This window comes from Perca flavescens, chromosome 22 (assembly GCF_004354835.1).
Source record: "Perca flavescens isolate YP-PL-M2 chromosome 22, PFLA_1.0, whole genome shotgun sequence".
Classification (NCBI taxonomy): Eukaryota; Metazoa; Chordata; class Actinopteri; order Perciformes; family Percidae; genus Perca; species Perca flavescens.
Window position 1 is genome coordinate 21,236,080 of NC_041352.1, and position 27,135 is coordinate 21,263,214.

The following is a 27,135-nucleotide window of genomic DNA, read 5'->3' on the forward strand; positions in this document are numbered from 1 at the left end:
CCAACCTCATCATGCATTACATGTTTTCAGTGTTCAAAGTTTAAGGGAAACATCTATATTGAAAGTTAATGCACCAACCATGGTGCAAACATGTGAGAACTGATACTTTCCGTATTGCTATTTAACAACAACCTTGTGACATATTAACCTAAGTCTGTCACATCATATGGATACAACTATAAAGATACAATTTTCCTGTTCCCAGCATTAGCACAACACTTTGCGATGGTTAGCTTGTTACCTGTGACGATATATGCTAAATTTAACGTCTCTTTCACATTAGCAAGTGACTGACCTGTTTGGGTGCGTTTTGAGATGCCTGATGATGATCTTGGTGCCACACACCTGTTCACTTACTGCCACTGTTTACGAAGTTATTTAAAGCAAAACTAATGACAAGAGGCACAACTCCGGGAGGACTTGGTGTTGCCATTGGCAATGCATTTATGTGAGTGCGCACACATATAGGCATAGTGCATTTGTTACGTTGGACATTATGACAAAGGGCAGGGGACATGCAGCTCGTCATACGTTTCCCCAAAGTATATGCGCCAATAAAAGAAAATAGAAATACATGAATGAATTTAGATTTCAAAAGCAATAATTGCATGAAAACAGGTTGTTGACGAGTCTCGAAGCTCAATTCCGAGTCAAGTCTGAAGTTTTTTCGAGTCGAGTCGCAAGTCAAGTCTGGTTTCGGGTCCCCATCTCTGATCGATACACAGACACCAAGTATCGTTCTTTTATTATATATGTGTTGGTCAGTCTGTCTGCTTGACAATCCCATTTTGCAGCAATTAAATTGAAGGGAGATGAACAAACAGAGACAACAATCTTTTTAGATAAAACAGATGTTGACAAAGTTTCCTTGGGGACTTAATTTGAAATTGGGAAAAATTTGAAGCTGGAAAAAAGTTAATAAATTGCAATATGTTTAAAATTGCAATAATATCGTATCGTGATGCTATCGTATCGTGGGGCCTCTGGTGATTTCCACCCCTACTAATTGGTCGATTCATTGATAATGAAAATACAGATAATCATAAGTTGCAGCCCTGTATAACAGTAAAGTATGTCGAAGGAGAACCTCATCAAGCTTTTGTAGGAAATGAGTTCTGATCATTTACATAATGTCTGCTTAATGATAACCTCTTATATTGTATTAAAGGTTATAGCAAAAACAATGCAAACAGACAGACATCTAAAGTGAAATGACACAAACATAACTTTCTTTCTTTCACTTTACTCCACATTTTCGTTTGTTATCCTATAAAATGCCACTTCCCTGATTTAACACACATGATGTCACAGATTCACTCATGTGCGAGTTGTAAAACACTTCCTATAGATTTGTGTGCCTGTGTATGTGTGCGCACAGTGTCTGTCTCTCTAACAATGCTCCTGTCCCATCTCTGTACATTATTGAATTCAGCAGGAACATTATAAGACATGCTGCTGTGTTATCTGTTCCTTCCAGGTCTCCCTTTGCTACAGTGGCAGACTACTCAGTAACCCGAAATAATGTCATTCAGCTCTGCCTGGAGCTCACCACCATTGTACAGCAGGTGTGTGTAATTGTTTGTGTGTGTGTGTGTGTGTGTGTGTGTGTGTGTTTTGAAGGCTGATAGCTTTTATTCTGCCATCGTTGTCATATCACCCTAAGAACTGTGTGTGTGGGTGTGATGCAGCAACCTCAGACTCTCTGCATCCTCGAGCGAGACTCAATTCTTTGCTATTTACGTCCTTACAGGCTGTCTTCTCTGTGACTGATGTGTGTGTAAATAAATGTGTCTGTTTGCGTGGGCGTGTTTTTTTGTATCTGAGAGGGTATAGAGTGTGCAAGTGTAGGGTTCAGTAACGTGAGGCCCAGACAGTATACAGAGTGGTTAGATGGTGTGTGTGTGTGTGTGTGTGTGTGTGTGTGTGTGTGTGTGTGTGTGTTTGAGCAAGACAGGATGTTCTGCTCGCGCTACATTAAATTCTGCTTTTCCTCCAGGACTGTACGGTGTTTGAGACGGAGAACAAAATCCTTCATGTGGTAAGTCCTGCTTCGTCAGCCAGCTGTTGCTTATTTGTTTTGTGTTGATGGGTAGTGTCCAGTTTTTATCTTTAAAATCTCCCAGTCCCTCACTCATACAATACTCCTCAAACACAGAAGCTCCAGCTGGATCTAGTCTTTTAGTAAATCTCAAAGGCACATCTTGAATTTTTTCCAAGATGTGAATTTTTTTAAAGATATCAAAAAACATTCTCATACCTCTCTGTTCAATATGAAGCTACAGACAAGAAGCGATTAGCTTATCTTAGCATGAAGACAGGATCAGGGGAAACAACTAACCTGGCTCTGTCCAAAGTTTTTAAAAAAAACATGCCGATAACAGCAAGGCACAGTCACTTCCTGGCGTCTTGTCGTCAACCAAAGCTTGCTAGTCAATCAGTGAGGACGCTCCTAAAACCAAAATCTATTGTTTTAACTTTAATGAAAACAAAATATGTGTTAATTTGTAAGCTTTAGAGCTGTTCATGGTCATATTTTTGAACTTTGGAAAGTGCTACGTTAGCTGTTTCCCCTTGCTTCAAGTCCTTATGCTAAGCTAGGCCAACCACTTCCTTGCTCAAGCTCCATACTTAGTGCTGCATTCACACAATGGCAGAATGGGAAGAAAAGCCAAATCCAGTTATTCCGAATGGGAATATTAACACACTGCTAGCATTGTAGTCATATAATTAAAACAGCCTAAATTAGCCTCCATTGTTGATTTACATTTTAGTGTACATTTAAATTAGGTGAATTGAATGTATTAGTGTTGATTGTATTTCTACAGTACCAGCGATGGTGGCTTTGCGGCCACTTTGCCAACAGTTTGTTGACATTTCTTTTAGTTCACATTGTCTCTGTCAAATACTCTCACTAAAAAAATGCGAGAGTGGTATCTATCCTCTCATTGAACTGTTGGCAAGATAGCGAATTAGCACATTTCCAAAAATGTTAATTCTTTTAAATGGTTGATTCATTCAAATAACACTAACATACTTGATCACTTACCTCTAGCTTTAGCTGTGCAGCTAGGTTGGGCTTTGTTTGTCCTGGACATGTTAAAGATATTCATCTGTGAGATTTTAGCTTTCATACCAACACAATAAAGCAAAATGACATTTGAAAAATTCCACAGCAACATCTCCTTACAGACAAAAAAAAATCCCAAACTGTGGTGCAGCTCAAGTTTGATTGACTATTTTCACAGCCTGGGGCGATTTTAGCCCTTTTTTAAGGGTGCTAAAGCATCCGTAAACTTGATCCGGCACCCTCAAAATATCATTGTAAAAAATCTCATTTAAAAAAACTGTGTGTTAATCTATCGTGAACTAAGGAGTTCTGCTCTGGGAACATCACAACATCGTGAAACTAAACCCAGAATCTAGACGCCTAGATCATTCAGAAAAAAAATCTTAGAATTAGTCAAAATCGCATGCATCTCTAATTCTCAAAAGTTATTGATACTGCGTTATGGAAATATCTGCTTTTCCATAAATAAATATCCAATTTCATTTGTAATACCACCTCACCTTTGTAGTAATGGCCCTGTGGCTCAGCATTAATGTCTCAGAATTGTTGGTATCTTTTTAGTTACATAATTCAGTGTTTCCATTACCATGATGGCCCAAAATGATGTTAAAATGCACAGTTAGCCCAGTAGAATAACGTTTAAAAAAGAATGATGTTAAAAGGGTGCCAGGCACCCCTAAAGCTCTGATCCTAGAATCGTCCCTGTTCACAGCAGTCCTTTTGACTCGTCAAACACAGGTGTTACTACTACAATCACTAACTACTGCATTGCAGTAATTGCTATAATGGAGCTCATAATGTTTCAGTTGTAGCTGTGCTTCTCCTGCTATGGCAAGTCAAAATGTCTGCTGCAAAAAAAGGTCTATGACTCTAATTCCTCTGGAAATTGCAGAAGCCAGAGTGCTCTGTTTCTAGAAAGGCTGCCCAGGTTCAGGTTAGGTCAAAATATATACAGCAAAATGTCATAAAAAGTATTGAGTTCACTGCCATTATCTTTTGTAAATGTTGTTTCTAATAAAAAGTTTGGGAGCCACTGCTGAACATACGCTGTCAGCTGTTTTTTTAGTTTTTTATATATATACTCAGTGCTTTCTACCAGGGAAATGTTGCCTGAAACTGTTGACAGCATGTTGGGTGGATTCTACTTTCGGCTTGTTTGAATTTCAGTGTTGTGGGCTCCACACATACAATTCAGCTGTATTATATTGGTGTGGGCGCAGACATTTTAGAGACACATATCTGAAAACACTGGATAAGTAAAACCGAAACTTATCCGCATAGCTAAATACAACTTGAGGCTTTTTTGTAATTAAGATGAACTGACCCTTTGAAGTGCTGCACGAAGCACTAGCAATAAACTATAACTGTGTTAATTGTGGCGGCCTCTAATTCTGAGCCATTGTATTTAGATTAGGAGAGAAAAGTTGTTTCTTTCTCAGTAAAGCCAAAGAGAAATCCTCTAACAAAGGAACACAAGCTGTAGTCTATGTGGTCTAATTTTGGCAAACACAAGATGCAGGTTGTTCATGTTATTCTTTTGTTTCCAGCTCTGTTTTCTTAATAAAGCACCGCTGCTGAACCTGTTTTCTAAAAGCTCTGTGTGTTATTACTTGTCGTCTCTCATCTTCTTCTTCTTCTCTCCAGTGCAAGACTCTGTCGGAGGTGTGTGAGCACATTGTGTGTGTGTCATCCGACCCGCTGGTTTCTCAGTCAGCCCACCTCGAGCTGGTTCACCTCACCAACATCAAATCCTCTGAAGGCCTGGTAATGACTGAGTGTGTGTGTGTGTGTGTGTGTGTGTGTGTGTGTGTGTGTGTGTGTGTGTGTGTGTGTGTGTGTATACTAGGCTTTAGTATCTTATTAGTCTATATCCTTCGCGTTCCACTTCAGGGATTGCTCCGGTGCTGCAGGAAATTCTGCCAGATGCATGTATTTTCCGTATTGTATTATTTTGCATTTCAGAACTGTGTTTAAGTACATATTAACAATGGAAAGCAATTATTACCAGTTATCTTAATTGGGAATCAAATTAATGCAAAGAAAGTTACTTTTTTAAATGGACTTTAAGATTTATATTTGTTTATTTTTTATTTACTATAAACAAAAGAAACATAATTATTGCACAATTCCTCCAAGTATCTAACCTAACTGAGATGTAACACTAACACTTTGCTTATACAGTACAAACAAAATGGTCCAAAAACCAGATGCCACAGCAGGACATTTGTAACCTTTACATTTTTCTAATAAGGAATGTAACAATTTTCCTGGACAGAAAAGGGGGTGGACAATGTCCCAAATGACAAAAACAGTCAAAAAAACAAAACAAACAACACAGTCCTAAAACCGTATGCTGATATACAGAGTCAATATAGTGTACAGGAACTCCTAAATCATTTTGATTACTCACTGACGTCCAGTGATCACCGGTTAATGAGACAGCGTTTGCACTCTGCAGCAGTTCCAGTGTGGCTGCTTTCTCCGTGGAGTACAGGCTGTGTATGCGTGAAACTACTGTCCCCCTCGACAACTTTTTAAAAGTAAACTTTCCGTTCAGAATCTTATTGGCATCCATTTCTGCGTCTCGTGCTCGCCATCCACTCCAAACGTAACGTTAGCCTACTACTCTTTGGCCGGCTTGCAAGCACAAACAAGTGCAGACGTTGTTGCAATAGCATGTGAAAAAAACTACAAAGTTTGCTTGGCCAAAAAGAACGTTAATCTCGCGATAAAAAAATTCACGCCGTTAAAATGGGTTTGCGTTAACGCCGTTAGTAACGCGTTTAACTGACAGCACTTGTAAAATTGCATGATTTTGTGTGCTTATTGTATGATGAAGAACCTATAACTTAAATTTATTTTTCATAGGAGTTCAATACTCCTTCCTACTCTCTCCAGCCTTTTTCTGCAGACATGTTGAAAATGTGATTACATTATTAGCAGGGAATGAAAAACCGCATTAGCCAGATAATGAGATGACTCTCCCTTTTCCAACAGTAATATGGAGGTCAAACCCTGTGTACTTGGCTCTGGGATACAGGAAACAATTACAAATCTGTTATGATAGAATCTCATCTCCAAGTGGTTAAATACTAAATGAACAAAAACAAAAGGGTGGACAACATATACTTTTGTCAACAAAGAATCAGCAAACAAAACAAAAAAACTAACAAGAGTTTTGTATTTGTAAGATATAGTTAATAAAAAAACTAATTTGTATGGGTTTGGACAGAATTTTAGCGTGTTGCATAAACTAACAATTTACAACACAGATTCAGTGTCAGATATCCGGTTCCAAATTGGATCCAGTTCGCGGATGGCATAATATGTAGATTGGTTAAGCTCTGTTGCTAACAAATCTCATATCAAACCTTTTATGTCTCCTCACTCTTTTTATTAGCAAAAAACACTGGGAAACATCTAGGTAGCAGCTTCTTATTTTTAGTCAACTGTGGCTGGTTAAAATGACAAACATTGCCGGTGGCTAATTCAGTAAAGTTTGCCTGCTCTCTGGTTAATGTGCTCTCTGCAGCTGCTGCACGGCATTCAGCCAAAGATCATTTTAACTCATATGAACATTTGTAACTGAGTAACTACTAGCTGAAGAATTCAAGTATTTCAAGTTCAGACAGCTGTTAAATGAATGTGTCAGATGCACTTAATTAACAATTTCAATATATCCTGCTGCTCATCTCATTTTCAGGTTGAAATGGAAATGAAACTGGGGGGACATTAATTAGCCTGCCACTAAAACCTGAAATGTATCTGGCTTCTTGGCCAGCAAAAGGTGACGAGACACATTTGAGTTGTAGCTACTTTAGTCCAGTTGCTATTGTCGAAAGGGAACGCTAATAAGATTCAGTAAGGGATTTGAAAGGACTCCGATTTGATTAGTGGATTTGATACTGGATTTGAATTTGAGTAAATGCTATCGAACCCCATCCCTAGTCAGAATTATAAGTGAAGTAATTTACCTACTGAGCTAAACAGAAGCCTCCTTCTTCCCTCTGTCCATCAGGGAATGTACATCAAGTCAACCTACGACGGCCTCCATGTAATCACAGGAACTACTGAAGGGGTAAGAGGCTACAATCCTAATTTTCACACATTCACATTAGGGCTGGGCAATAATTCAATATGATAATTTATCGTCTTTCAATGGAATCATATTGTGATGAAATCATATATCAAGATATCGTGATATACAATCATGTTGATAAGAACAAGCACATACTAACAAAATTTTCTCAGAAAATCTGTTGTGAAACCTTTTGAGGGAATATCATTTGAAGAATTGCAGATTTTATTTTAACATTGCACTATTTTTGTTCATGCAGGTAATAATATATAATAGCTGGAAAACAAATATTAATTTGTTCTGTATAATTTCACTTGAAACTGTTTACCACATTATTGATGATCTAAAATCTCATTGTGAAAAATATTTTGTGAAAGCACCAATTGTCAACGCTACAATAACGCCGCAATATTGATATTGATGTATTTGGTCAAGAATATCGTAATATCTGATTTTCTCCATATCGCCCAGGCCTAATTCACATACTAAACTTCAGCCAAGCAGTTAGTTTGCTCTGTGATATAAACAAACTATTTCCCACAAACACCAATGAGGTGGATTTCCCCAACGCCTGGTGGGTTGAAGTGTATACAAAACCAGTTCTTACAAAGAATACCTACAACATTTGGATCCATAACAGCGCATCAGATTCCATAGCGATGACTCTGCAAGGCATACCTTCTGTTATATTACACCGTGTTGAAGCAGAGTTTGTGGGACAACTTGCCCGCCTGCACTGGTATGCGGCGATCAATAAACTCGGATCAATTCATAGTCGTCTGTTTCTCCTCTGTCTGCCTTCTCTAGTCTCCAGCTGACCGCTGTAAGAAGATCCATGCCGGAGATGAAGTCATTCAAGTAAATCATCAGACTGTGGTGGGTTTCTTATTGTCAATGTCTGTGTATACTGTATGTCATAATGATGAATCCAAAGTTCCACTCAGCCTTTTAGTGTCTTTCAGCTCATTGTTTTGGTTTTTCTGGCCTGTAGCTTTACTGTGCTGGTTCACTCTCAGTGTTCTCTAGCGACATGTTATTAAGCTGTTTTCAGCTAAACAAAGCCCTAAAAACCAACTACCTGCTCAGAACAACAGCAGACAAAGACTTGGACTATCTGGTAACCATAGTGGAACATTTAGCAGCTAAAGAGCCAGATATTTCCCTCAGGAGTTGGTGAAGATAAAAGAGAGTAAATATTGGACTTAAATTTGTTAGGTGGCTAACAAGTTCGACACATCAACTTGAGCGAAAAAGGATAATATGACGGTGTTGTGTTCACATGCTTGTTTCTGCTGAAAAAAAAATTATAGCAAGTTTAACATAATCAGAATAGATTAATGTAAACAGTAGCTTTTAACAGTAAGATTTAGTTGTTAGGCCAAAGCCCTATCTTGCACTTAGCGCAATTGCCTTTGTACACCGACGCATGTATAATTCCTATTTTACACCCGACGCACAGCGGACTTTTCCCTCCACAGACGCACGTCGGTAAATTAGGGAATGTATTTGCGCTCCCGGGGGCGGTTCAGCGAAAAGAGGAGGCGTGTTCAGGCACAAGCGCAATTCCGCCACAGACCAGGAAAAACCTGGTCTAAAGTCAGTGGCGCTAGTCTAAAGTCAGTAGCGCGTTATTCAGATGCTATTTTAGGGGCGCATGCTTGGCCATAATGTAGCAGACAACGCGCATACACTTTGCTTCTCTCATCTACACGGACGCAGCAGTTCCCATTTTTGCAAACCATACATAATTACAAGGACAAATATTACTGAAAATGCGCTTCAGGTGTTTGGATCGGTCAGGAGGCACTTTACAGTACAGTCCTCAAAAAGTCGCAGCATTCTTTGTGGCTTGTTGTGTTTTACACAACATTTCCATGAATCATGGATGTGATGGATTGGACACTCTGGCGGGATCTGGTCCGGGAGTGGCAATGCGCGATGTGCTCATTGTGGAGCGGGTGGACGGAGATGGACTGGGGGGAAGAGGAAGGGGCACAACAGGAGCAGGTGGCGCGTTTGGAGGCCCACGCTCCATGGCTGCAGCAATCCTCTCCAGACTTGAGGAGATGCGCCCGAGAGGCCGCAGCAACATCGCCACCCGGCCAAGACGGGCATTTATTACTTTGCCGAATCCCGGACAGCTCCCGCTGGCGTGCGCCAGGCAAAGCCGCCGTCATAATAGCAATCCGACATGGAACAAGCGCGCCTGCTCTTAAAGGGAATGTGAGATTACGCCCAAACCACACCTAGCTACTTCAGACCAACCCATTTTAGATTTGCGTCAGGCGCAAGACTCATTTATCCCGCCGGTATAATAGCAACAGCGCCCGAGATCCGCCCACAAAGCTACTTGCGTTTCACGTTTGATACTTGCGTTTCAGATCGTTAAAATAGGGCCCTTTATCTGAAAGAGAGACAGAGCAGGGACCCCCACTACATATTGTATGAAATTGAGTTGCATATTAACCTGGGCCTACAGTAACATGTAGGGTGGCCTAAAGCCTTTACACATACCTTTTTGTGGTGCATACAATACTAAGCTATTACAATAATTATTGACATTCATATATTATACATCATGTTTTATTGGTAAACATACATGTAGCACAGTGAATCCTTAAGCTTACAGTAACTGTATCTGTGGATGGCTACCTTAATGGCTACCTTACCTACAGGACGATATGCCTGTCATCAGTGTTTTGTAAATTTAAAAACAAATCACAAATAGACCGATTCATCTTTGCTAATAATATGTTGGACTCATGTTTATGTATATTTTCAGATATATTAACTTGGTGGTGTATTAACAATAACTTGGGGCCCCCCTGCAGTAACTCAAAGGGTCCCGGCCCCCCGTTGAAGATCTCTGATCTAGGCCTTGTATTATCTGACCTGTCGATCAAAACAGAACTTAAAGCCAACTGCAATTATGTGTCTTGAATTTTTATGGTAAGGCGACCCGTCTGTTTACATCTATACTGCAGATTGTGCCCTTACTTTTACAAGGTCAAAATGCACGCAGCATGCATCATAATGATTGTAATCAGTTCCACCAACCTTCTCTGCACCTCCTCTTGCATTATGATCAGATCTCAGGTCAATCCAGTAAATGCAATTAAGCTAGTGTGTTTGCCTTAATTAAAAAGTACCTTTGTTCACAAAGCTAAAATGACTAGAAGGTCAAAGTGAGAGCCATGAACAACAAGAAAAATAAAGTTCTGGTGACCTTTATGGTAGCCATTTTTTTAATTTGTTTTGGTGTTGGCATGGTTCTGTGAAAGCTGTGGCTAAAAAAGCAGAGAGATATATGATAAGATACATTTGTTTTCAAATTGAGGGCAGGTTACATCACATAAAAGCTCTATAGATAGACTTACCACCTCCACACCCACTTGCCTTGCACAGAAGGCTCAACAAGCGAGATCCAATCACGACGTGGACAGAATTCAAACTACAGGCTGAATATAAATATAATGCTTCGATTGTGTTGTTCATTATCCAGATGATGATAACTGGATGCTTCGACTCTCTCCCGTCCACAGGTGGGCTGGCAGTTACGTAACCTGGTCGGCTCACTGAGGGCAGATAAAGGTGTCGTGTCCCTGACCCTGAAGAAGCGTCCACAGAGCACGCTCAGCTCGGCCCCTGCTCTGCTGAAGAACATGCGCTGGAAACCCCTCGCTCTGCAGGTGGGACCAGCTTTACCTTTTTTAGACTTTATTAAAGCACTGCGCTGGCCCACATAACTCCCCACAGCATTCCCACTCCCTGTATGACTGCAGCCACAGCGTGTAATTAGGTCAGGATTCTGTGGCTCAGCGTGGTGTTGTTTGCCAGCTGAAACACACTGGAATGAATGTGAAGAGAACATTGATGGCACTCTCTAACCACATTCCCAGTGCACCCCCAATCATGAAATGTATCTCCCTAATTAACACAGACTATCTACACAATCAGGAGGGAAACTGTTTTTCCCTGCCCTCCATCACAGTTTTGTTGTGTGACCAAAGATAATTTTTTTGCTCATTACAACTTTTTCTTAACCCTGTCTTCTTAGAATTAGGTCCTAGACTGCTTATTTGATTTTAATACACTTTTAAAAAACCTGCCTGCAAATATATTTTTCCGTCACTTTCTTGTAATGCACAGATTTTCATTAGGACGCAAGTGCAAGATCCTGACAACAAAATCCCTCACCGTACCCTGTCTCGGCCTTAACATCACAATAAAGATGTTAATGTAGCAGATAATGCAGGGAAAACAAATGAAACTATGAATCAAAAATGAATCAACATTTTTCATACATTTTTACAACTTGGCAAAAATAATCATTAAACAGTTACAAAAGTTTTGGTATGTTGATACTGTATGTATCTTTCATCTCGCTGTTGCAAATTTGTAGTATATAAACATAACTTTTGGGAGACTGGGTTGCTTCTTGTTGTACTCAAGATGCAAGATTAACTTTATTCTCCCACATCGTGGGAAATCTGTCTTTGGCACTTAACCCACACTGTAGCCATAGAAAAAACAACACAGACAGCATGTACAAACAACACATACTGTAAAATACCATACAACAGACCGCACTATGATCCTGATGGTGTATAAAAAAACCAACATGGTGTCATGCAATGCTTTAGTTAAACATTAATAATAATAATAAATAACATACATTAAAAAAGAGAGATCACAAGTACAAGAATTTCAATTCTCCATCGTCATGCAGGCCTGTTCTGCCTTTTACTTGCGGCTATTTAGGAGCTTAACAGACACTGGGATGAATTAGGTTTTTGAAACGTTGAAAGTCTGCAGCGAGGAACACTCACCAAATTGACAACAGTCATCAAATAACAACAGCAGTCTGACTGGGCAAGAGACATGAGATCAGGCTGTAAACAAGGCAACAGGTTTATCTAAACCACTTTATTAGGAGGTTAAACCAAAAAGTGAACGCAAAATATCTGGAACAGCAAGTACCGAATACAATTGAAGGAGGAAGTTGGTCCGTTAACTGTGATGGATATTTACAAGGCACAATACTGTATGTGTAATCCATTTCATGATTAGTTTAAAACCTGTATGACTGACTGACTGACTGACTGACTCCTACCTCAATCTTTTTAGCCTTTCTTTTTAATGATGTCGCCACAATCCTAGCAATGTCACTGCTGTACCTAATTTGCAGCAAACACTCACTTTGGCAGAAGTTTTGCCGCTTCTGCCATAGCACTGCCGAACAAACTATCTCACTGACTTTGTATAGATCCGGTGTCATTGTAAATGTGATCTGGTTTCTATGTGTCTGTATACCTGTCTTTATGTTATCTGTTGATGTATTTCGTGTATATTGCCATGCGCATGAAACAGACTGTGAAAACTAATCTCCCTCATGGGACAATAAATATCTAAATCATCCTTAAAATTAACTAATCCATTCAAGTCATTAAAGTTCTCAAAAAAACTGTAAAAAATGAATAAATAAAGAAAAGTCCTTACCATATATCCTCTTTTGCTTTCTGCAGCCAACCAGAAGCCCAGGCAGCAGTTCGGCCACACCCTCAGGCACACCCACCAAGAGCTCCGCCATCCAGGACCTTTACATCCCCCCTCCCCCTGCTGAGCCATACATGCCCAGGTACAGTGTTTTTTTTTTTTTTTTTTTTTTTTTACCGGTGACAGCGAAGAGGTGCTTTGACTTTGATGTACAATTGTACCATCTGCCTCTGCTGTTGCCATAGAGATGAGACAGGAGCCTTGCCTGGAGATGAGGCATCTCGTAACCACGTTGGCGTCAGCGTTGCTAAGCGCTCTGAGTCACCAAACTCCTTCCTGGATCAAGAGTCTCGCCGGCGAGAAGAGGAGGAGCCCGTGTACTGCACCACGCCTACATATGGTACGCTCTTGTGATGAGAGAAAGAGACTTCAATCTCATTCTGCTGTGTTGAACCACTTAAAAAAAAAAAAAAAAAAAAATCACGAGGCTGGGAATCCACCTGCCAGCCAGAGGCGGTCAATAAAAAGTTTTAGAAAGCAATGCAGCTCTTTACAACGGGGACAAAAAAAATAAAAGCTTTGCAAGAATCCTACATATCAGAATATAAAAACTCTAGGGAGAATATTAGGTTTTGTAATTGTGTGTACTTGTAGGCAGGCTGAGGCCCATCTCCATGCCTGTGGAGTGTAACTGGGTGGGCGACTATGAAGATCCAGCCAAGCTTAACAGAGAAAGCCGCAGAGGTGAGTGCTGGCGTGTGGAGTGCATATGTGTGTGTGTGCACCTCCCGAAGAGCCTGTTAGATTCAGTTAAATGTTCCCCGTCTCTCTGTATTACGAAGAGATCCGTGTGTGTGTGTGTGTGTGTGTGTGTGTGTGTGTGTGTGTGTGTGTGTGTGTGTGTGTGTGTGTGTGGGAGTGGGATCAATGCGCCCCCATCCCTTTCCTCTAATTCTCCCTGTGATTAGCATCTCAGAGAAATGAAATAAGTGGGGATGAGAAGGGAAGGAGAGGGAAAAAAAGGAAAGGTAGACAGTTAGTACAAAGGCAGAGAAAATGAAAGGCAGGCATGAAGAATAAAAGAGAGAGAGAGAGAGATGGGAGAAGGAGGAGGATGAGGAGGAGGGAGGAGGGAGGAAATGAGGTATGAGAGGAGGCAGAAACAGTAAAAAAAAAAAAAAAAAAAAAAAAAGACTATTCTCCCTGACCTCCACCTGAATCACTCACGCAGTTGCCATGGCGACGCTGACAGCAGCTCTTCTCAGTGTCTCACTTTCCTCTGGCCGCTGCCTAGCAACCAGGGGAGGACAGGGTGGGAACTGTGAGGAGAGAAAGCTGGTGAAACCTGAGTTTCCTCCACCCGGGGGAGCGACGAAGAGGAAGTTGGTGAAATAAAAAATAAAAATATATAAAGATGGAAGAGACTTAAAAACAGTGAACCAGAACAAATGTAATAAACACTCAAGTCATTTAGATTAACTCACAAATGCTTGGACATTTCTCATTTCAGTTCTCTCACAGCAGCATTATTGTGCCTGACACGACAATGCATGCTGGGAATCCATCAGTCCACCAAACATATCTCAAAAAAAAAATTTCATTCTGATAAAACTACATTTTTACACTGGTCGTTCCAAGCAACTAATGCTTTTCTGGCAAGCACAAGCGTCAACCTCCGGGCCTGAAAAGTGAAGCTACAAAGAAGTCCGATTGTATAGAGCAACATTTTTTAAGACAAGGACCCCTTAACTGAAAGAGAGATGGAGCAGGGACCCCCTACTACATATATTGTATAAAATTAAACCGGGCCTACAGTATTGTGTGGGCAGCCTAAAGCCTTTATACATACCTTAAATACATACATAAATCATGTTTTAATGTTAAACATACATGTGGCACACTGGATTCTTAGGATTAACTGTGGGTGGCTACCTTAGTGACTACCTTACCTGTAGTCCAGTAAGCCTATCATCAGTGTGTTTCTTTTTGCTCATAATATGTTTGATTTATGTAAAGACATTTACATTTTTTTTTAAACTTGAAAAAGAAATTAACAATAATTTGGTGGCCCCCCTGCAATAACTCCCCAATGACCCTACTGCTCACTTGATTTATTACCTCCATAAACATTTTCCTAATAACTGTATGGTCTCAATCCCTATTTTCAAGTCTTATTCAATACAGCCTGTTGTTCATTTTGTAAATGATATTCCCATTTAGAGTCATATAGACGATTGTGCAGCTACCATTAGGAAAGGCGTATGAATTTATAAACTGCATTCGAAAGAGTGCAAGCACAGCTTTATCAATTAAAGCTTGTGCTTAATGCTGAATGACTGAATGAAAGTAATGGTCTTTTCAAATTCAAGGAAGAATGAGTTAGACCTGAATATTGTTACTGATCAGGGTAAAACAAATGAGGATTTATAATTGATGATCACCTTTCTTTTAAGCTTCATACACAGCACCTAGTAAAAAAGTTGAAATTGAAGCTAGGTTTTTTTGTATCATGGAGCTTTAAGGTTTCTTTCAAATTGCAGACCCCTCACTCATCACTGTACACTTTACTCCACAGTGAATTTGCCCTCTCTGTCAAATCGCCGGCTCACTCACTTTTATATCTTCATATATAAAGGGTATTATAGGCAGGCTCCCATGTTACATATCCGAATTTCTTTCTTTTACACAGAGTACTTATGGTTTACGGTCCCAGAACACTATTTCATTGAATGTACCTCGAGCCCGGACAGAGTTGTTCAAAAAGGCTTTCATGTTTGCTGCACCTTCTACTTGGAATGACCTACAGAAAACACTCATATTACACTGTCTAATTTCCTTAAATGATTTTAAAGGTTATGTTAAAACCATAGAACATGATTCCATCCACACGTGCAAATGTTGAATTAATAGAACATTTATTTAATTGAAATGCACTTGAGTTGTCTTTGCCTCTTTTGTGCTTGTTTTGTGATTGTAAATTGTTTTATATGTAACTAATTTGTTCTGCTATCTTGGCCATTTTATATCTCAATGAGACTTACCTGGTTAAATAAAGGTTAAAAAAAAAAAAATAAGCATGACCGGGATCTTTTGGTTCAAACCAAAACACCTTAGAGGAGGCAGATGACCGAATGCTCATATGATGTTGCGTATGCATTGTTTTGGAAGCCAGTTGTTGTTCAGATAGAAACAATGGGCAGACTTGTTGCACATTTTACATAATCAGCCTGATATTGGCGCTTAAACTAAAGGGCATGACACAATTATTAATACCGTGGTGCATTTTCCAGTTGATCACATCTGAAGGCATTACAGCTATTCGTACTGTTATTTTAAGAATAACTGATTAGCTCAATAATGATTCCGTGATTAAAGGTCAAAATCATTTCTTTTGTGTCTTTAACACTACTGATTTCATATTAATGAAGCTTTGAGTGATGTGATCTTTTTGTACTTTGTTTTTATATTTTTTAATGTAGTCTCTAATTAACCCACTAAGACTCCTGATAGACAGCTGATGGAGAACATATAACACAGAAGATCAATACCACAATATACTGTAGACACAATTATAATTATAAGTCTAATGTGGGCACTTAAGCTACAGGTAAAGGTTTTAACTCACCCTTGATGCAAGTTTGTATGTATTTGATTGGATGATTTCACAGAAGCGTCACTGATGCGTTACGTGGGACTGTCCGGCGTGGACGAGAGGACCGGCTCTGATGACTACTCCTCCCACACGGCTCGCCCGGGAAAACGGACCAATGACACGGCCAAACGTGCCAAAAGGCGGAGCCACCACAGCCAGAGCCCCTCCCACTACGTCCTGCAGACAAATCAAAGAAATTCTCCACCGAGAGACCCGGCCTCCATTTATCACGTAAGTCACTCATTTTGTCGTTTCCTCAACATGTGTTTTATTTACATCAGCGAGGCCAAGAACTTTTTGTACCGCTCAAACAAACAATATTCAGAATATTTATTAGTGAGCTTTAGAGTTTTCCTCGCACGGCAGATGGATTCTCACGATATCACGAGATCGTGCAATAATCACGCGAAAAATCCACCTTTTAAAAAATAGCCAAGACTAGCTGTTTTCTAGCCTGACTTTGTCCTACTCAGATTCTTGTCAGAATAGCCTGGATGCCAGCCGAACTTAGCCCCGCCCACAAAATTCGAGGTCGGGAAGTTCGGTTTTGAGTTGCTCCGTTGAGAAGCAATTATTGCCTGAACAGGATCTGTTCGGACCAATCAGATTGTCGGACAGATGATCAACAGTAACATAATCAATCACGTCACCAAAGAACGCTTTGGTTGAATTTGTTGAGATGTGTAGATCCCACCATCACGTCTGTTACAGAAGATATCGACAGCGCATTCATTTTAAAATCCTCAGCGGAGGAGCCTCAACAACTGCCTGAAAGCATGGTAGTGTTATATGGGGGAGCGAGATAGAGAGAGACTGAAGAGAGAGAGCGTTATATGGTGGAGAGAGATAGAGAGAGACTGAAGAGAGAGAGTGTTATATGGTGGAGCGAGATAGAGAGAGACTGAAGAGAGAGAGCGTTATATGGTGGAGAGAGATAGAGAGAGAATGCAGAGAGTGTTTTCTCACGTGTTTTTGCAGATTCATCTCTAGAAACGCGACTGTAGCCAGCATGTCACTATCACTAACATTATCCACATTTATATTTACACGCAACAAATTTTATATCCAGCTTCAAAAAGGTCTAAAAGTCGGAAGTTAGAACGAATGCATTGTGCAAAGAGTGGTTGCTATGGAGACGATACACAGTGTTGAGTTCTGTTGACAGTTGAGTTGAGTTCCGTTGCTCTGATTGGTTGTAAGTCTATCCAATGAATGCAGAGGCATTTTTTTTCTTGGTTCGGTTGGAACACGCCCCATAATCACAGAGCGGTTTCAGACTCACATTCTGACTAGAATCGGAGTAGGACAATGTCAGGACCTCAAATTTTGTGGGCGGGGCTAAGTTCGGCTGGCATCCAGGCTAGCTATTTCCCCCTGTTTCCAGTCTTTAAGCTAAGCTAAGCTAACTAGCTACAGCTACATATTTAATGTACCGACATAAGAGTGGCATTGATCTTCTCTTGATAAAGATAGGTACTACCAGCACTTGAAGGGTGAAAAATATAGCTCATTCTTCCTTAAATTGCAGGTAGATTGCATTCTGTAGCTGCAAAATGTGGATCAAACAAGGTTACGAAACCCCTCTGACTTTCCCCTCAGTTGCCTCCCAAAAGTTAAAACTAGTTAAATTAGGCAACACTCTGCATCCACTCTGATTTGTTTTGATGCAACCCGGACTCATTTGAGCAACAACATTTGAGCTTTTAGCCGTGATGAAAAAGTAGTGAAGCGTAATCCGAGCGAATGCTGACACATTAGTACCCCCCTGTAACTTCCATGACACCTGTCCGCCCTGCCTGTGTCCGTCTGAGCTCTCAGGTCCAGACAGCCCTTTTGGCCGGCAGTGACCTTATACATTTTGACAGCATCTCTTTGGAAATTAAATGCGTTTCCATGTGCGTGTGTGTTTACAGTGTGCACGGGTGCTGCGATGGCAGATGGCGTATCAGTGGGTGTGGGCGGGCCCATGTCATCTGTCTTGGCTGAGCTTGGGGCTGCGAATAGCCGAGCTCCAGGCTCTAGTGTGTAATATCGTGACATCAGAGCTCATCTGGTGCCCCATATGACCTGTCGAGAGAGGTCACATCTCAAATGGCATTTACGTTATCTCCAATGTCTGTCACTAATAAATGTCCATAAAATCATAGAAAAAAAGACATGGGTGCACTGCAAACAGGCACTCCTGAGGCTAATTACTTTCAATGCATTATGTGTGGCATTAATGGTGCCAGTTTACCAAAATGTAAACAAATAAATGAGGCTCAAGCTGTAGCCCATACAGATCTTAAAAAACCCTCTTTTAGATGTTTGTCCTTCACATTTTGCTTACTGAAATTTTCTGTTTTAACCCCTGAGGCCCCTGAGCTCCCTCTATTTTCTCTCTTTTCCTCCATCACCTGGATGTCCTGTTGTGCCACCCCTCCCTTCCTGTCCCTTTATTCTATGTTTAGAGGTGTGACAGTCACCAAAGTCCTCCATGAGGTTGACTTTTCCACCCCAGCATAAGCGCACGTCTGTGCGCGAAAGAGATAATGAGGCAAAGAGTGTTTCCCTTTGTATTCAAGTGTCTTCTGCCTCCTCTCCTCTGTCATCTTTTATATCCCATGATTCTTTGCAGCAAAACAAAGGCCACTGATTCATCCTGACAGCTTGCTCTGTCCTCATCTCACCCTCCCTCTTCTTCTCTTCTTTCCAACCCTCTCTCAGACATACCAGCAGTCCTCCTCTCTGCAGTCAAAGAACAGGAAGAAGAATAAAGGTAAGCAGAGAAGCCACCTGTTTGGTTTCCTTTTTTATTTTTTTGCAAGTTGCCGTCACAGTCCAACACTTGCTACTCACTCACTCTCTCAGTTACGCCGGGCTAATGGACATTGTACAAAAAATGCGAGAGCAGCTGCTGCTTCAGTTGAACCAATTATCTTAGTAGCACTTCATTTTATGGGTCTGTAATTTGCTAGAAAGTTTCAAGGAAAAAAACATGTTTTTCGGTACAAATTATAGACTTTGAATTAGTTGTTTTGTGTTCATAGGCAGAACCAGAAGAATTTCCATTAACTAACAGGCTCCATATTAACCCAAATAAATCCATTCATTATGCTTTTATTATTGGAAACTTAATTCTTCATTGTGTTCTTGCCCGTAGACACATTTCCCATCCAGACATGATTTTAAGACATTACAATATTCTGCTTTGCATATTAATTTGAGCCAGATACGGTTAGTCTAGAATCTATTAATATGCAAATATTGCTCATTTCATCAGTGCAGAATGCAAGAAGTCTCCTACTTCAATGAAAAGTCAATGTTTAACAACTGTAATATTTTGCATATGTGCAGCTGGACTTGCTGTGCATTTACTAAAAGACTCTCATGGTAGCAACCTATTAAACATTAACATTTAGAAATGCTCCATTGAACACAGCTTCTGCATTTCCCCTCATATTAAGTACCAAAATACATAGTTCCTTCAAAGAATATCCCTATGAATTCACATTAATATTGCCTTTTCTTTAGAAATATAGAGGCCTATAAAATAAAATTTTTTTTTTTTTTTTCTAGACAGAGATGGGTTTTCTGTCAGTGCAGGTTCATATTTTGCTAATATTTAATTTTTGGTTGACCATCATGATTCTTTCATTACACGCGGTCCTATTATACAACCTTTTATTCACAGTATCAGTCAATAACATGGTACATAGGGCTGACAATAGAGTGAATAATGACTTATTACTTGTATTTTGTATGTGATAAATCAGTTAGAGATGTATTTTCTGGATTAGGCCTGCAACTAATGACTATTATCTATTATTTGTGTTGATAAGTAGTCTTTTTTTTTTATCTATCAAAGGGCCCACCAAAGTGACAAATGGCCCTGACAATTTCCCAAAGCTCGATGATCAACCAATTGCCCAAAACCTAAAAAAAAATAAATAAATCAATTTACATTGATATAAAACAGAGGAACACAGTGAATCTTCCCATTTGAATGCTGGACTTTGCTAATAGTTGAACGTTTTGCTTAATAAACACTGTAAATGTTTAGTTACATATCAAAATAGTTGCTGATTTATTTTCTGTATAACGACTAATTGTTTAATTGACTAATTGTTTCAGCACATCGGCGTTTCAGTCATCTTAGTGCCTTTAGCACATTTAGTTTTGGTAATTTTTTAAGGTTTATGCACAGGTGAAAAGATGCAGGTTGGTAACCTAATCAATCACTCTGGTGAAATATGAATAAAAACTAACTTTACTGACCGCAGCGCTTCTGGACTTGTCAAGTTATTAACTTCTTACTTATTAAGTCTCTGCAACAGAACAATTTCAGTGTCGGGGAAAAAAAAACACATTTGTCACACATTTTTGGTGCAGAGGCCGCTGTATTTGCATTTTAACACATCATGCTAATTTCTCAGATTTTCACGAGTCCAGACAGGACTGCAGGCAAAGCAGCTTTCCTCTGTCCCGTCTCCTTCTGTTTGCTCTATACTGTACGGATGAAAATCCGGTCATTTAGCATTGCTTTGTTTTAATGGGAAGATGAAAACTACTATGTTTTGGTCACATTTTCTGTGTAGAGCATTACAATTGTAATATGCGGTATTTTTTTAACACATGCATTCCAAGACGTTTTGTTTGATTTCTTTAAACAAATGAGACCATGTTTCAGATGATTGGTATTTTTTTTCTCTCATTTTAATCAGAGCAAGTGTTTATTGAAATACCAAATCCCTTAAATGCTTCTGCTTCTTCTCGTTGAAGTGATTTCACTTCCTATTTGTCTTTTCTCCAACTCCCTGGCATCAGTGGCTTTGCGTCTTTGACCAAAGTTTTTTTCCTTTCTTTCTTTCTTTCTTTCACCACACTAACGAGGATCAACATGTTGGAAGGGATTTTCTTTTACTTATTTCACCATCTGCCATCGCGTGAAGCTCCGAAAGCTTTAGCTCCATCTGCACTTTTTTTCCGGGCGACAGCTTTGTTTGTTTACAGCAATTAAACCAAAGTTTGAAAATGAATGGGATGATGATGATGATGATTTCTTGATCGTTTTAGTAGCGCCCTTATCAAACAAGTAATGAAATATTAGTTACTCCTTTTGCTCCATGGCTGAGGCAATCGCCGTTTTCTCTCCTAAAAGCAGAAATTAAATTGGTGATGGTATCATCAGGCATTAGTTTGGAGCTGCTGCAGAGAGAATGAAGTGAAAATAAAAAAGCACTTTAGTACATTTTCAGGGTGTAAAGTTTTCTCTATATCAGAGACTATAACTTGTAAATGATCTGCAGATTCTCTCTAGACAAGTTTCCTTGTGTAGAGAGTATAGAGTTGTTTCCTTTAGAGATATACTGTACGCTGCACTTTCCATTGCTGCAGAAATAAATGGAATATTGAATTGCATCCCCTTTAAAGTCGTAAGACTTTTGATACAGCACAATAAAAGTTTCTCGGCGGCCCTCGACTGGGAGCCAAGTTTCCCCGGTAATCTCTAATGAGAAGCCCGTTGTGAAAAAAAAATGTTACAGGGCTTCTATGCCAGAAAGAAAAGCCAATTTTCTTTAAACACCTCTTACCTTACTGCATTGCAGCAGCGTTCTGTCAGGGAATGAACTGCTGCCAAGATTTATTGCAACATTAGGATGTGAGTGTGCACTTACAAGCACCTTTTGAACGACAATGTTTCTTGCTTTCAATTCATGCTTTCTTTCAGTTTTCTGATTTTATAACTCACTGTCTGTCACGCTTCCGCCGTGTTGTTCCAGGACGAAGTTTGGCCTCCCTGAGTCGGAGGCGTGTTTCCTGCAAGGCGCTGGGCAGAGGAGACTGCGAGGGCTGGCTGTGGAGAAAGAGAGATGCAAAGGGTTACTTTTCTCAGAAATGGAAGAAGTACTGGTTTGTTCTCAAGGACAACTGCCTGTACTGGTACATCAATGAGGAGGTGCGTTTTTGTACGCGGTTTTTTTTTTACGCCTTTTTCAGCCTCTTATCTGAATCTTTATTGTCACTAAAAAATATTTCAGCATCCCAAAAAGTGTAACATATTTCATTGTGTTTAAAACCGTATCTGTGACAAAGAGCCAATGATGAAATTTGTCATAATCTGTACTTGCTGTAACTTAAGCACAAGGAGCAAGTTTTTGCGATAGTTCTGTTGGTTCTGTGAAAAAGACGATGGGAGAGAACACTGTCAAGGTACCCTGAAGTCAAGCTTAAAGGTGCTCTAAGCGATGTTGGGTGACGGCCCTTCTTGTTGACGTTCAAAGTATTTTCAAACAAAACGAACAAACTGTCGTTATTCAACTATGACAGGGTAAAATCGGTTTTGCATTCTATCACCCCTTTAAAACATCAGAAATAGATGTTTTCATTGCGTTTCAATTGGGTATTTTACAAATTTCCTCTAATAGGTTGATTTGCAGCGGAAACAATAATAATGTTTTTACTGTTTGTTTTTTTTAAAGAGAAACAAGTCTCTTAGACATTTAGTAAGTAGTTAGATGGGAAGAAGCAGCAGCCGCTTATTTATCTGAGCATGAATACTGGAAGCAGGGGCAACAACTAGCCTGGCTTTAAAACCCCAATTTGTAGTTTTAAACAAACAAGCTATAACATGTTCATTATTGATCTTTAGACGTACTGGTAGACAAATTTGGTATACAGTAGTTGGACAATAACAGGCTAGCTGTATCGCCTTGTTTCCGGTCTTTATGCTAAGCTATGCTAAGTTAACCGTCTCCTGGCTCCAGGCTTGACAGATATGAGTGGTATTAGTCTTCTCAGTGGCTAGCTCTCCCCTCCCTCCTCCTCATCCCGTCCCCTCTCCCTACCTTCCGTGCTTCCGCGCACTAATCCCTCAACCCCCACCCCCAAATCCTTCATGTCGGTTATTGGCTGGAACACTGTTTGTTATGTTTGGTGGTGCAGGTTGGCACAGTTGGTTTTTGTTGCCGTTTGTGGAGCCTGGCCTGTCTACAGAGACCGCGTCTTTTTTACAGTGTGTTAAGGGGACAGGCAGCTCGCGGATAGTGAGGAGATGTTTGCTGTATGTGACAACAAATGTTGTAGCCTAAAAGACGCATGACATCACTTAGAGCACCTTTAACGCTAGAATATTACAGCTACAGAAGACTTTGACCTGATTAGAAGTAGGCAAAAGAGATTTCAGTCTGACTCTAGCTTAGATTTGTGTAAAGTATAAGGTTGAGGTTGACATTTATGATTTTTAGTGAGTTTAGGTCAAAAACAACTTGGAAACAAAGAAAGAAATCCCGCACTCTGCTGTTGCTATAGTTCCTTTGTTTCCAAGTTTGTTATCTTCCAACGCACCTGCACAGAAGAATTTTTGGATGTGTGAGTTGTTTCTTCAAAATAGTGACTTTAAGTCAAAATTTCCACTACTTTTCAGTACTTCAATTGATAACCAAATACCTGAAAAACTAATGACTCAGCTCTACTTTGTGTTTAGTGCCAATTAGCAAATGTTAGCATGCTAACACAAAACTAAGGGGGACTTCACACTGGTCCAACGGCCAATTATTCCAAAACCCCAAAAGTCCGAAAAATGTCCCATTGGACCGAAAGCCCATTAGTCCGACAACCCGTCATCCCGAAAACAAAATCCCACTGTTCCGAAGGCTCATTGCTCCGAAAATACAAACTGGAGTTGTTGGATTCCTGTCCAGTCCTGAGACTCGGCTAGCATGGTTTTAGGTTACATAATGAATGCTTTCTATTAACTACTGCTTCACACATGTAAACTAACTGACGTGCAAGGTTGACCCGGATGTACACCGATCTGTAGTAAGTCATCATGGCCGTTCCAGCCGGTGATTTATCGATCAAGCTCTGAGACAAGTGAAATGATTCATCTAAAAATCATGTTTGTTTGGACAACGGTAAGAGACAGTTGTACATTGTTCTGATAGAGTCCTCGTTTCCCCGAATCTCTACTAGGAGTGCAAAGGTAGCATGACCCATAGAGTCACAACAACCACATGTATGGGATATAAATCACATTGAAATAAACTTTTCCTTAATTCCCACTTCCCATTTAACTTAGTATTTCTCTTGAGATCTTTCATTTTTCTTTCAGGATGAGAAGGCAGAGGGTTTCGTCAGTCTTCCAGAGTTTAAGATTGACCGGGCCAGTGAATGTCGCAAGAAGTAGTAAGTTCACGTCAAAAACTTCGCTTCACTGTTTACTGCATATTCATGTGTTTAAACTCCATGTGCAGTTTACATGCAATGATGTATAAATGCATTTTTTCAGCAAAAATAACTCCAACTATTCCCCCCATTTCTCTCTAGTGCTTTCAAAGCATGCCACCCCAAGGTCAAGAGTTTCTACTTTGCAGCAGATGGAGTGGATGACATGAACAGGTAAACACGGAGGAAGGTTACGCAGAAGGGCAAACTCCCTGCTGGGTGGCAGGAGTGCAGCTTCCTGTTTACAATCCCCAGAGCACAAAGCAACTATTTGTTTTATTTGATGATAAAAATAAAGGCTTGTTTTTATTTGGGCAGTGATGTGTATGAAAATCATAATTTGCAAGATATATTTTCATAGAGGCTCAAACTTCGACCTGTGCATAGGCTCTCCCAAACTGTGTTGTCATTTACATAATCAACTCGTTACTTTTTTTTTTTTTTTTTTTTTCTTTTTATTTGATCAGGGACAATGCACAAAAAACATTAGTCTATAAAAGAACAGATGTCCTGTGCCAGGTTATAGCAGAAAATGCTAATTTCCACCTGCAGTCCCTGGACAGGTTGATGTTATACTTACAAAAATTCATAAAATATATACACAATAATACATGAAAGCACTACTTCACTCACATCATAGAAACACTCTCCACTTCAGGAATCTATCACTCACTCACTCAGTTTACATCATTCATATCACAGTCATTCAGTGCGTACAAATTTGCTTTGATAATAACCACTGTTTGGTCAGGCGTGTAAAAGTACTATAATTTGTGCATGAAATAATTTCGTTTGGAAGAATGTTCCAAAGGCTGGTTGCTTTATAAGAAAACAATTGTTGACCATATGTGGTTCTACGTCTTGGAACGCTGCACTCTCCTCTGACTGTCGACCGTGTGGCTCTAGAGATTCTCTCCGAATTCAATGTGACAAATTTTCTCAAAGGGAGAGCAGCGTTGTTATAAATAATTTTAAATAGAGCAGAGATGTGATTATATTTAATTAGGTTTTCAAAACTCAAAATGTTATATTTATTTTGAACTTTACAGTGATGATACTGGCGAGACTTTTTATCATGAATTCTTATGGCCCTTTTGTATAATGATTCAAGTAATTTTAACGATGTTTTACACACCTGAGACCAACTAGACATGCAATACAGAAGATGTGGAACAATCATAGTATTGAGGTATATATGTGAGGCTTCAGTAGTTAATGAATTTCTAATATGTTTATAATTCATCAAATTAAATTTCAATTTATTACCAATTTGTTTTATGTGACTTTTAAAACCAAGATCCGAATCAAGTACTAGACCTAAATATTTTGTTTCATTTACATTTTTTATTTTTTGTCCATTTACTTGAATTTCTTGAGTTAGTTGTAATTTACGTTTATTTGAAAAAAACATTGAAACCGTTTTATCAACGTTTAAGGTCAGACAGGACGTCTGCAACCATAGTGCAAGTTTTTGCATCTCTTTTGATAATTTGTCAGCAACCTCCAGCTCGTTATTCCCAAAAGTGAAGATCACCGTATCATCAGCGTATAATGATTACATCAACGTCCGAACACACTCTAGGGAGGTCATTTATATAGATGCTAAAAAGCAAGGGTCCCAAAATAGACCCTTGCGGCACTCCCATCGAGGTGGCTCTAAACGCAGATTGGATGTTATTCACTTGGACACACTGATGTCGGTCGCTCAAATAAGATCTTATCCAGTTTTGAGTGTGCTCAGAGAGACTATATTGATTTAATTTTCTGTAAAGTATCTGGTGATTGACAGTATCAAAAGCTTTACGCAGATCAAGGAATACTGCTCCCACCACCCTTCCATATATGCCCTGACAGTTTCCAGGAAGTAACAACAGGCAAAGTCTGTTGAGTATTTACGTCTAAAAGCAAATTGCATTGGATTTAAGAGAGATTGTGAGTCAAAGTGGGCGGTAAGTTGCTCCGCCACAGTCTTCTCGAGCACTTTTGACACAGCTGGGAGGATGCTTATTGGACTAGGGGTGACAATTGCAGGTTTTAGGGCTGCTGGAAAAATACCCTCACTAATCGATTGATTGATCATTGTTGTCAACGGATCAGAGATGATGTTCTTATGTTGTTTCAAAAAAGAAGTATCAAATCCATAGATATCTTTTGCTTTGCTGCGGTTTAACACAGTAATAATTTATTTGTAGTTATTAAGCTAAGATTAAAATCAGATTTGTCACTGATTATAAGAGATGGATGAGCAATTTGAAAATTCTGAGCCAGTTTTTGAACACTGTTTAAAAAATATTCATTAAAAGCTGTTGCTTTTGCAAAAGAGTCATCAATAATTTTTCCATTAATATTGAGACGAATATTCTCACATTTTGACTTTTCTTTTCCAATCAATTTATCAATAGTTTTCCATATTATTCTACTATTACCTTGTGCATTTCTAATGATTTCAAGAAAAAAACTAGCTTTGGCCTTTCTAAGCTCAGTTGTAACTTTATTTCTTTGACTTGTAAAGGCAAATCGATCCGTTGTTAGTCCTGATTTTAGAATTTTTTTTAGCGCCACATCTCGCTTTTTCATTATATCCCCAATAATTTTGTTGAACCATGGCAAATTTCGTTTTGCATGTCGCTTTCTTTG

General features: G+C 39.6%; 1 protein-coding gene across 4 annotated transcripts in view; it reads left to right on the forward strand.

The window, feature by feature from the left end:
• Positions 1 to 27,135, forward strand: part of cnksr2a (connector enhancer of kinase suppressor of Ras 2a) — a 64,994-nt gene that overhangs the window by 24,947 nt on the left and 12,912 nt on the right. For 3 of the 4 annotated variants that reach the window (XM_028569282.1, XM_028569285.1, XM_028569286.1), the window contains 14 exons: positions 1,478 to 1,565; positions 1,997 to 2,038; positions 4,712 to 4,831; positions 7,086 to 7,145; positions 7,953 to 8,021; positions 10,688 to 10,834; positions 12,671 to 12,783; positions 12,887 to 13,041; positions 13,296 to 13,385; positions 16,310 to 16,524; positions 19,000 to 19,051; positions 22,056 to 22,231; positions 24,386 to 24,459; positions 24,601 to 24,672. In XM_028569282.1, the coding sequence (XP_028425083.1) occupies positions 1,478 to 1,565; positions 1,997 to 2,038; positions 4,712 to 4,831; positions 7,086 to 7,145; positions 7,953 to 8,021; positions 10,688 to 10,834; positions 12,671 to 12,783; positions 12,887 to 13,041; positions 13,296 to 13,385; positions 16,310 to 16,524; positions 19,000 to 19,051; positions 22,056 to 22,231; positions 24,386 to 24,459; positions 24,601 to 24,672 (1,473 nt within the window). The remainder of the gene's footprint in view (positions 1 to 1,477; positions 1,566 to 1,996; positions 2,039 to 4,711; positions 4,832 to 7,085; positions 7,146 to 7,952; positions 8,022 to 10,687; positions 10,835 to 12,670; positions 12,784 to 12,886; positions 13,042 to 13,295; positions 13,386 to 16,309; positions 16,525 to 18,999; positions 19,052 to 22,055; positions 22,232 to 24,385; positions 24,460 to 24,600; positions 24,673 to 27,135) is intronic. The other variant, XM_028569284.1, reaches the window with a different exon arrangement.